At 38.8% G+C, this 12,050-nt stretch overlaps 1 protein-coding gene and 1 pseudogene across 1 annotated transcript; both read left to right on the top strand.

The window, feature by feature from the left end:
- The window catches only part of LOC148736349 (uncharacterized), a 3,541-nt pseudogene extending 3,482 nt beyond the window's left edge, over nt 1–59 (top strand).
- An 8,861-nt stretch (nt 60–8,920) lies between these two features.
- On the top strand, nt 8,921–12,050 carry LOC148736348 (melatonin receptor type 1A-like). The gene is made up of 2 exons (XM_088751589.1): nt 8,921–9,518; nt 10,961–12,050. The coding sequence occupies exon 2, from the start codon at nt 10,980–10,982 to the stop codon at nt 11,970–11,972; it is 993 nt and encodes a 330-aa protein (XP_088607715.1). The 5' UTR covers nt 8,921–9,518; nt 10,961–10,979; the 3' UTR covers nt 11,973–12,050.

Genomic DNA, 12,050 nt, shown 5'->3' with positions numbered 1-12,050 from the left:
GCATCGCGGGTTGGAAGGTCTGAGGGACAATATTAGATCATCGCCAACAGCGAGTTCTTAGCCCAGCCTGCTAAACAGGTGCCGCTATCTTGCGTTTTTTTAGGGAGACGAAAGCGTGAGACGGGTGCGTGGAAAGTTAATGAAGTTAGTTAGTAGACCCCCTCTGCTAATTCTTAGTCCCAAGGTGGCTGTAGATGCGGTGGTCATTCGATTCGACGCTATATTGCTGTTGTCTGCAGAAAATATTGGTAAATATGTCACTGATCCTTTCCATGAAGTGATCGATCGGCGGTCGACATTTTCAGAATTGAAACCTGACGCTTCTCAATATTCTTCATCTTCTACTTCACTTTCCTGTCTCTCTTTACCTCTAGAGTGCTCCGGCTTCTGTTGATGGGGGAAGATTTGTGACACATAACATAAAATTTTCTTCAGACGACAGTAATAGGCACCAGCAAGAGTGAAACACCACACCGCAGGGGTACCGAGCAACCATTACACGTTGATTTGCATGTTCAGTGGAGCACGTAGTAAAAAAGTAGAATTAATTATCGTAATTAAGAATTCGCCTCGACTACGCGCGGCGGGAAAATCAGGTCATATGACTTATAATTTAAAAGGAACAGTTTATGCTGTAAGATTCATTCGAAGCTGGTCATCAACGGTCATAAAAACGCAAACATCAAGACAAAACATCTAGGGATCCGATTACGCAGAAACACAAATTGTAAGTTACGAAACCGTTTATCATTTCGACTAAGAATATTGTAGATAATAATGTATCCCGAAATTATTTAATTTCAGTTGACTACGACGTAACCACGGATGTAACGAGCCGTGTCTTACATTAGTACAAATAAAACCTGACAACGTTGATCCCTGGGCTGATCTTCAGAATAAGTAGCCCCTTCAACCATAGGAGCGAATCACATGTCATAGCCCAGAATGCACTACCCAATATTCGAAGTGGCTCTAAGACCTTTCTTTGGAAAACCATAAAAAAAATCAGATCGCTTGGGTGGGCAATTTTTTTATGCCAGATCTATTGAGAAGTACATTTGTGACGTTTTGAGTGCTATTTATGTTAAGAGTGGAGGTTTCCTTAAAGGGAAATAACATTGAAAGTTTCGTTTCTTTACAAGCACTGATTCAGGAGATTTGTTCGAGCTCTTTCAAGTATCAGTTTAGTGTAACTGCAAGTTTGTAATTTTATCAGTCATCACGTGCGAGATTAAAAAAATTGATATAATTTGTGTTAAATTATTATATAGCTGTGTGCTGCTATGAATTATAATTTAAAGTGGAATCAATCTTAGGTTTTTTTTTTCTTTAAACTAGATAGGTTGTAGTTAAAACCTTACATTCTGTCAAACTCGGTCGACGGAGATGAATTCAAAAGTTGAATTATCACATTTTATAAACATTTTTGTAAAAGAAACTTGTATAGAGTAAAAAGGATAGTTGAAAGAGAGAGGTAATGTCTTCAGAGGACGAATCCTAGTTCTTAAAATCGAACCGTTATGTTAGTAAGCATAAAACTTACCTTTACGACTTGTCTGAAATTCAGTAAATGAAAAAGTCTAGAACTGAAGGTAAAATGTTATTTTAGGTGATCAGTATCAGGTGGCGCTGAGAAGTCACGACGTTTCGACCTCTCTGAGATCATTTTCAAGTGAGTAAGTTTTCCAAATCAGCATAAGTATGTTAAGCAAGTTGAAGACGATAAAATGTGGCGAACGCTACGCAGGACGCAGGCTATGTCGGCTACATGTGCCGACACTTACACCAACGAATTGAAGAACACAAGGGATCGGCAATCGGAGACCACCTCAGAGAGCATCACGACATGGAGCTACAAGACATCACACAGAGTTTTTGAATCTTAAGGAAGTGTCAGAACAAATTTGACTGTCTTGTTTTTTGAAATGTTTTTTATCAAAGAACTGAAACCAACGCTAAGAAAACAGTGCGATTCAATTCGCGTCAAGCTTTTTGTTTAAAACAATTCGTGCTACGATTATTTTATTCTTTTATTCTCGTCCATTTTATATATTTACACTTTTTCACATATATTAGCGCTCGCCACATTTTATCGTCTTCAACTTGCTTCAACATATTTATGCTGATTTGGAAAACTTACTCACTTGAAAATGACTTCAGAGAGGTCGAAACATCGTTACTTCTTAGCGCTAGCTTTTATTTCAAAGTCGATTTCGAAGAAACTACTTATCAGTATCAGGTGGTAGACGAAAAGTTGTTAGGCCAATAATACTCAATGAAATGGACTGATTTCTTATCGTTCGTTCAAAATGGGAAGAGTAGCGAGGGGTAGCGCAATTCGATAATTCTGGAAGATGTCTGAAGCAACAGGCTGATTTAAAGCTAATTTGAACGATCGTTTTCTCTGGTTATGTAAATAGTCAAAGGTCCTTGAAAGGATTGTCTTGAATCAGTCAGCGCCTATCTCACAAAGAACAATCGCCTCACCACACACCAAAGCGGCAATAAAAATGCTCATTCTACAGAGACCTTAAACATCCTGCTTACGGATAACATACTCGAAGCAATGGATAAAAAGCTGATAACAGCACTAGTACTATTAGATCTATCCAAAGCCTTTGACAGTATAGACCATGCAAGACTGCTCCACAAACTTTTCACCATAGGAGCCTCACACTCCTGTCAAATGGTTCAAGAGCTATTTAACTGGCCGCAGGCAATACGCGAGAATCGGCCTCGCCTACTCCGACACTCTACCTATAACTCACGGAGTCCCTCGAGGCGCAATTCTATCACCATTATTGTTCTGCATTTATCTCAATAACTTACCCACGGCACCGACTTTCTGCAATCGTATGTGGATGACTCGTTAGCTTGATGCTGCCATTGAAAAGCTCGAACAAGATATTTACAGTGTAGCCCAATGGTGTTGTGAGAACTATCTACTTATCAACCCCGATAAAACCAAACTCCTTTTCCTTGGCATTAGACAGATTTTGAGTAGGTTACCGGAAGATCCTAGTGTGGTATTCTTGGGTAAAACACTGAAGCCAGTAGACTCTGCCAAGGACTTGGGAGTCTTCCTTGACCCCCATCTGACTTACGATCACCACATTTCACGTGTAGTGTCATCGTGTTTCGCAAAGCTTTGTCAAATTAATAGAGTCAAAAGGAGCTTCGACAAAAAAAAAAAAACTAGAGTTGTTAATAACGTCGCTAGTTTTTAGTAAGATGCTTTATTGCTCTTCTGTATGGTCAAATACCACTCTCCAGAATATAAACAGATTACAATCTATTCAAAATTTTGTCAGTAAGATCGTAATAAACTCAAGGAAGTTTGAACATGTAACACCTTTGCTTCGTGAGTTAAATTGGCTTCCTGTTAAAGAACAATTATTTTATAGAGACACCGTTCTGACCTTTAAATGTAAGAGCGGTCTTGCGCCTCAATACTTAACGAGTAAGTTTACCAAGCGATCAAATATACATACTCTTAACACTCGTACGCGGAACTCTTTGCAGATTCCGCTATACAGAACGGCTACTGGCCAGCGTACTTTTTCCTATAGAGGGGCCAACATATGGAATAACTTGAATAAAGATCTTAGGCAAAATGCCTCATTGGCATCTTTCAAGCGCGCTCTGCAAGACACTAGTGAGGCAGACATTTCCTTCATAAGCTCTAGAACTTGGTGGTATACTATCTTAAATTCTGACCATGAGTTTTATCGTTATTTATGTTTTTATAAATTGTAAAAGTTTGTAAATAGTTTCTGAAAAACTTCGCGTGGATGTTACCATTAAAGATTATTATAATGATATACATGATCACTTCTTGCCTTTTGAAAATGGAAAAAGGGGACGTGTAACGAATATCACAACACATTCAAGTGTATGCATATTCAGCTTACATTAGGAATTTGAGTCTGTGAAAAGGGTTTGTTAAGGTTTTTGGCTAAGAAACCATCCCATCTGCTGAGCACAATAAGGAATGGAATGCAGGAGGAGGTTGAAAGCGACCTATGGTGCTCGAAGATCGTGAAATTGCGAGATGATGCATTCCTAGAATTGTTAACCATAGATTTTCACTGAAATTAGTTTACTGAAAGACATGATCCCAACACTGATGAAACAATTACCGCTGGAAAGAGTTTCCAAGAAAAAATATTGAGTAGACACCAAACCAAGCTGTATTTAAGTTTCCGAGCTAAAATCAGACAGTGAGATAGAGAGATAAATGAAATACTCTGCTTTATTTGTCTTATAAAGAATAAACTCAATAATTTGTCAGTAGGATAGAGATATGTTTTAATTCCAAAAACTTATGTTATCGACAATGTAAGCCTGCAACTTCCCTTTACTTACTAGTTCAGATGCGGGGCCTTAGGAAAGCTTTTACATAGTGTGACAACAACTCCCTAGAAGAAATGAGTCAGTATGGTTTTCAGCTTTCACCTGCTGCCTCCTTCGCCTAGTCACCATAGCAGGAGAAGAGCACTGAAGAAGAAACCCTTTCACAGGCAGATGTAACCCAAAATCATCCGCAAAAGGGATAATGGAATCTTCAAACCGCTGATGCCCGCTGTTTAGAAATACGAGTTATAGAAACGGCAACTGTCTGTATGAAGGGTAGAAAGTTTTTATTTTCTGACTGAAGGTCGAAATCGCTGAACACCCCACACTTAAGCCACACAATGCGGTGACGATGGTAAGACTGACATTGCATACTAAGTCCAAACACTACAAGACTTCTTCAAAGAAAAACCTCAATAAACAGAAAAGGTGAAAAGCTTCGCTTTTTGTTATTCTTGCGACTATGGCGGGAAATTTCCTCTTGTCGTTAAGCTTTGTAACTTTCCTTGGGAGTGCACTTTGCTCGAAAATAGCTTGATAATTGGACCTTTTATTCTTTATTGTTTAGAAAAGATGTAGCTTGACATCTGACACAGTCTTATTCTAACAATAACAACTGAAACCTGAAAGGACTTACAGTGGAACCCCGATTTAAGGAATTGCAAAGGTACTTGGGAAATTAGTTCGTTACAGTATCGAGGTTCTATGGCACACATTATTGTAACTTTAGCCGGGCTGAAACTGAAGTATCGTTCGTTTTACCGAGGACTTCGTTAGATAGAGGTTTGTTAAATCGAGGTTCCACCGTATATAAATCAAGTTTTGTTTGCCGAGGTAATGAGTTACCAATTTCGAACGCCACCCGTATATTTTCACTTTTTTTCTACCGTTCGTCTCTTTCGGCGTGCAATTGACAGTTCGTGCTGAACATTCCCCTTTCGTTTTATCAGAAGAAGAAAAGAAAAGCAAAAACTTGTGCTTCATTATTAGATGGCAAACAGCTGAGAAATAAAAGCAAGAAAATATATTGTTCAAAACATTTGTATAAGTGAAAGAGATAATACACCATATTCTGGCACGCATCAAAATATAAATAGAATGTTAATTTGGGTGACTCCCCACGTTGATGTCAAATGTATTGATAGAGAAAAAGTTATCTCAGTATTAAAGTTTCTCATTAAGCGATAATTTGGCAGTTTTCTTAATTTACTCTATTATTCAAAGTAAATAGCAAAAAACTGTTTTCTTTAGATAATGAATTTGTGGCCTTTGGACTGAAAATTGATCCTCACCTCGCAATTATGCAAAAGTCTTCCGTTACTGTTGCAATTTAACAATTGGTTCATACGTGAGCGTGCGTTCATCGAGATATAAAGCACGCGGGAAGTTTGGAGAGCACGAAAGATGCGTAAGAGTTGCTTGAGGCGTAGCCGAGAGCAACTCTAGCTTCTTGAGTGCTCTCCAAACTTCTCAAGTGCTTCATATCTCGATGAATGCGCAGCTGACGTATGAACCAATTCGAAAATATCAACAAAGTTTAAATAGTAAATTGGCCACCGTTATGATTATAAAAGCTGACGTTTCGAGCGTTAGCCCTTCGTCAGAGGGACGAACGAACGAGATGAAACGAGATGAAACCGTTGATTGTTTTGTTTTCCTTTTCTCTGGGTTCTTTCTCGGGAGTTAAAAAGTCCATTCCCAAAGAAAAAGTTCGTCGGAGGGACGAACGAAGGGCTAACACTCGAAACGTCAGCTTTTATAATCATAACGGTGGCCAATTTACCATTTCAACTTTTTTGATATATTCAAATTATTTCGTTACCCCCACCGACGCAACCCCAAACAGTTGCTTTAGAAACTATCAGCCTTTATTGACGAATGAACCAATTGCTTTATAACGTTTACAACGTTGTAGTTTATGTATAAAGGACAGAAATTCCCTCTTGTACGCTTTAATGCATTGTTTATTTTGTTTCGGACAAGTATGTCGCCATGCTTCAATGATCTTGTCTCAGATTGGTCAAAAAATGACAGGTGAATTAATGCGTGGAAGTGAAGTTAGAGTTCCGAAACGAGATGAAACCGTTGATTGTTTTGTTTTCCTTTTCTCTGGGTTCTTTCTCGGGAGTTAAAAAGTCCATTCCCAAAGAAAAAGTAGGCAGATCTTCATCGGCTTTTTCGCTTGTTGCCATGTTTAGTTTAACTTTTTTGCGGAAGTTTTTCCCGTTTTTTAATGAAAAATGCTGAAGGCATTTGTCTGCTGACGTCACCAGCGTGCGCGATGGAAAATTGAAGCACGCTAGCGCTATTAAATTTGATTGCACGAATTTACAAGCTATGTTATAATTAACAATTGGTTCATGCTTTAGCGTGCACTATCGAGTTATGGAGCACGCGGGAAGTTTGGAGAGCACGAAAGAAGCGTAAGACTCTAGTTTCTTGAGTGCTCTCCAAACTTCCACGTGCTCCATAACTCGAAAGTGCACAGCTGAAAGCTGAACCAATTGTTTTATAACATAGCCGGTGGAATTGGGTATCAAATCCGACGCGAAAAACGGACAGCAATATTAGTTGAAGCTAATCGTGACGGCGCTGATGCTGAGTCTCCTTTTTCTTTGTTTTCTCTTTTTCTGCCTCATTTAAGAACTCTAGCCCAAGGGAAAAGGTCGGAACGTTGTCTTTGTTTTCGGACAAGTAGGCCAAGTCTCTGTTTGTATCCATTATTGTCGCGAAATATATTATTTTTCCCCGCGCTAACAATAGCCGTTCGCGCGAAAAAAAAAATTTCTGGCGAAGCAATTTGCTGACGCTATCAGCGTGCACTATCGGGATTTAGAGCACGCGTACGTATATTGAATTTGATTGCACTGTTCTGCTAGCTATGTTCTAATTAACAATTGGTTCATACGTGAGCATGCGTTCATCGAGATATGAAGCACGCGGGAAGTTTGGAGAGGACGAAAGATGCGTAAGAGTTGCTTGAGGCGTAGCCGAGAGCAACTCTAGCTTCTTGAGTGCTCTCCAAACTTCTCAAGTGCTTCATATCTCCATGAATGCACAGCTGACGTATGAACCAATTGCGTTATAACGTTTTCAACGCTGTACTTTATGTATAAAGGACAGAAATTCCCTTCTTACGCTTCAATGCGTTGTTTATTTTGTTTCGGACAAGTTATTCGCCATGCTTCAATGATCTTGTCTCAGATTGGTCAAAAAATGACAGGTGAATTCATGCGTGGAAATGAAGTTAGAGTTGCGAAACGAGATGAAACCGTTGATTGTTTTGTTTTCCCTTTCTCTGGGTTCTTTCTCGGGAGTTAAAAAATCCATTCCCAAAGAAGAAGTAGGCAGATCTTTATCGGCTTGTTCGCTTGTTGCCATGTCTAGTTTAACTTTTTTGCGGAAGTTTTTCCCGTTTTTTTTAATGAAAATGCAGAAGCCACTCGCGAGAAAAAATTTTTATCGCTGACGTCAGCAGCGTGCACAATGGAAAATTGAAGCACGCTCGCGCTATTGAATTTGATTGCACGAATTTACCAGCTATGTTATAATCGATTCTTGATCTATAGGATAAAAGTTTCCTTTTTTCGACAGACGTTATATTTCGTGTCAGTCGTTTTTCTGAACTGATTCAGAAAGTGTGACGATCTTCAGTCTTCGATATCCTCAGTGTGATCAAGTGTTGTCAGGATAGGTATGGCGGGGACTTTCAGCTCGTGGCGGACGCTTGTGGTTATCCTAACGGAATGCAAAATTTTATTACCCTATGATGTGATTTTGTTCTTAAGATAAGTCTGATAAAACTATAACTACTATGTTTGAGGATGTACCAATGAGAAAGTCGTAAGAACATGATGAATCCCATCTTAGGTGGGTGATGTTTGTTCTTAGGATAGTTTTGTTCTAAATTAAAGGAAGGCTTCCTCATAGCAAAAGCATCGGAACAAGGGGAACTTTCTTACGGGGTCCATTGTTTAACGCATATCTTAAAGCATATCTTGGTTCTCTAACGTAGATAATGAGTCTGCACCTGAAGTCGCTGATCTTCAGCAATATGTGGTGTGTTTGAATCAATTTCACTTGTTGGGCATTTTCCCACTCCTGGTTTCAGCTTTGAAACAGAGAAGTTCCCACATGCGCTTTTCCTCTGAAGCTAATCTACCGTTAAAAACGCTGAATAACGGCATTTTGACTTTTTTCATTTTGCTGATAATTTAACCGATCTCTGCGCTAACACCAAATATTACTCTTTTCTGGCAAAGGTCTTCCCGAAAGGCTATTCATGCCGAAAGAAGACACAATTGTCGAGCATCTGAAAAACCTGCAGCTAGTTACGCAGACTGGCTACCCAAGTTAAAACTCGTGGACTGACACACAAAACCTAATCAAACAATACCTAACGCAAAGAGTGAGTTAGGTATCAAATGATAAACGTTTTTCACTAATGTTAAGATCGTTTGGTTGGCTTTGGCTGGTTCTTGTGGAACTTAACGGTCGCCATTCCCATCAATAGCACCTATAATGACTCACACGATCCTCGAAAAATGGAAGCTGCTCGCCGCACCACAATGTGTCTCATGGCTTCTTGTGCACGTCCCTGAATGCCTTGAATTGTGTGCCTTGGTTTTGGGTTTAAAACGTTTATTTTTCCATCAACTTTGGACTTTTTTCATTTTACACATTATTTTTTCAATAACTATCAACAAAGATTGAACAAAGCCATATCGCTCTAGATAGCCGCCGGCACAAACGCCTTCCAAACAAATTCGACCATCTGAAAATCACACCCAAGTAACCCAACTGCTACCTGAATTAGTTGAAGTTATCAAAATCGAATAATCGGAAGGTATAAGAGTGACAAGAAACCTTAACCCCATTCAGGCCAACACAGACAACAGCCATCCTTTAGTCATCGCGTGATTCACGCTTATTAAACCCACCTTTAATTGTGACCTTCCATTAGGTATGAAGCAAAGAATAAAAATGCGTCCATCTTACACAAATGAAGAAAGGTTATTATTCAGGTCACGATCTACAAAATTCTTATTGAACAGCTGAGCGCTGTTGATAAAAAGCCGATTTTGCGATGTGAACGCCTCATTGGATTTTGAGTGTTATCGATGAAAAGTTATAAGGAGCCCACGCACTCACGTAACTAAAATAAGGTAGGCCATGACAAATTATTCCCCTAACAAATTGTTTTCAACTTTCAATTATTTTAGTCCCTGATGAGCAACACCACCAATTTTGAATGTTTTGATGGAATCACCCTAAATTCACCTGTCATTAAGTAAGAAACAGGAAGAAAAGGTTGAAACAGAAATTCGTATTTTTACATATTAGAAAAGGTGAATATTCAGCTCTCCCTCTACAATTTTCGTATTCCATAGCTGTGCACCGCTTATTAAATTCCGATTTTTCGATGTAAACGCCTCGTTTGCTTTGAGTGTTATCGCCGGAAAGTAAATGAGAACCCGAAGTTATTTATGAATAGATAGGCCATGGCAACTATTGACTAAGCAACTTGCTTTCAACCTTGAATATTTTAGCAACAGACGAAAAAGACCATCAATTATTAATCAGAGTTTCTATGGATTCACCCTAAATTCAGGGAAAACTGACAGCAATATAGAGTTTCAGAAATAGAATGTCATATTGCGACAATTCCATTCAAAACATAAGGAATGAAGGCCATCAATTATTACACTTATGTGTGAAAATCCATTTGATACGTTATTTGTCTTTGAAAAGATGTTGTTAGAACAAATTTCCTTCTTCGCACAAATGCCGCAGCGATGATGTGTTAAGAGAACTCAGTTCAATAAGATTTAGCCAGAAGGTGTACATGGAATGCCCAAACATTCCGTCATTTCAATTCTTATATACGACTTCACACTTTTGGGGAGGAAAAATACAGGTTTGGCAAATTTTAATGAAAGTTTAAAGAGGAAATTCAATAGAGATTATTTAGTAGCAAGTAAAGAAAAGTAACTTAAGTACTTGTACAGGCGACATAAGTTTGAAGGAAGCCCAATGATCTATTGCCGGCTTAAAGAAATAAAATGTACATATCAACATCTTCCGTGGCAAAGAAAGAAAATCGGCAATAAATACAAGAAAATACTGAAAAAGTTGAATGTGTTGGCGGCTTCAGTTGATAACCTCGATCAAAGTGAAATGTGAAGTCAAGTGAAAAAGGTGTTAACGCAACCTTTACTACAAGTCGTAAGTACACCTCTGATCAACGAACACCTTTAAGTAATGCGAATGAAACACTTCTTTCAACCATATATGTTAATGGTACATCTCTGTTTCTTTACCTCATTAAGCCGAAATTCATTGGACAAAATTATTTTGGGTTTCTGTCAACATTAGAAACACTTTTTTTTCCCAATTTAGTCCGTCGGGTCGTATAAGTGAATAAAAGGCCAAAACTGAACGATGACCTAAATAAAAAAAACAACAAATGATAAATGAATAAAGGAGGAAAAACCGCAAACATGGAAGGAGGGGTACGCGCATACGACTTTTAGGAGTCCAATTCTATTTTTCTTTTGTTTACTTATTCACACATTTATACAGTTACCTCGTTTTATTTCCTTTTTAGTCATTTATTTTTTCACAAAATGCCAGACTTTGAGCTGCCAAGTCGAAGCTTACCTGTTCTTACAACTGAGGCAAGTATTTGCGTTGCCCTGAACATTACAAGCATTATTGGAAACGGCCTGGTTTGTATAGCAGCATACAGAAACCCAAACCTGCGATCAACCACAAATCTGTACATTATTGCTCTAGCAGTCAGCGATCTGCTCTGTGCAACAATAGAAATGCCTTTAGCGTCTACAACACTGATCACTGGAAGATGGGATTTTAGTGATGTATTATGCCAAATTCAAGGTTTCGTCGACGTGTTCACCACTTACGCGACCCCAGCAACCCTTGGTTTGACAGCGATTAATCGTTACGTAAAAATTGTGAAGACGAACCACTACAAAAAATATTTTTCGCCCCTCAGATCCAAAGTTTGGTTGTGTTGCGTTTGGTCTATTCTCGTGCTTTACCTATTGACTGGTCGAGTGACCAATATACTCAGTTTTGAATTTGTACCTGATTTTGCAGTGTGTGCCCTTGGTTTTGCCAATCAGAGAGTTCGAGTCGTTCATTTTTGCATAATATTTGGATTTTTTTTTATTGTACCACTATGCTGTGGTATGTTCAGCTACTACAAAATATTATCCTGTACCCATCAACATCAAGTGAACGTAGTTCCATCACTCCGTGACAGGAACAATTGTAGAGGAAATAGTTCAGTAAAGGAGGTAAACGTTACTCGAGTCTTAATGTACGTGGCCGCTGGATTTCTGTTTTGCTGGATACCAATGTGGGCATTCATCCTTTGGAAACGTTTCTCTCCAGAAACCTGTCCTAGAGGAGTAGCACTTCTCGTTATATTTTTTCTTTTTCTGAGTGCTACAATAAATCCTTTTATTTACGCTGTCACAAATTGTGGCTTCCGAAAAGAATTTTGCGAACTGTTGTGTTGCTGTCATGCATCAAACGAAGTTGCTACGGCCGATGACAACGAAAGCAGAGAGATAGAAGATGAAGCAAATGTGTAGGACTTAATCAGCTTTCAAATGGCGTCAGGATTATAATTTTTTTCATATGCCCCGTAAATAAACCATTTCAGCTTCGAA

Source organism: Stylophora pistillata, chromosome 3 (genome assembly GCF_964205215.1).
Source record: "Stylophora pistillata chromosome 3, jaStyPist1.2, whole genome shotgun sequence".
Classification (NCBI taxonomy): Eukaryota; Metazoa; Cnidaria; class Anthozoa; order Scleractinia; family Pocilloporidae; genus Stylophora; species Stylophora pistillata.
This window is presented reverse-complemented; position numbering and strand designations above follow the sequence as displayed.

Coding starts and splice junctions, on each gene's coding strand:
- LOC148736348 (XM_088751589.1), top strand. CDS start 10,980: ATGCCAGACTTTGAGCTGCCAAGTCGAAGCTTACCTGTTCTTACAACT.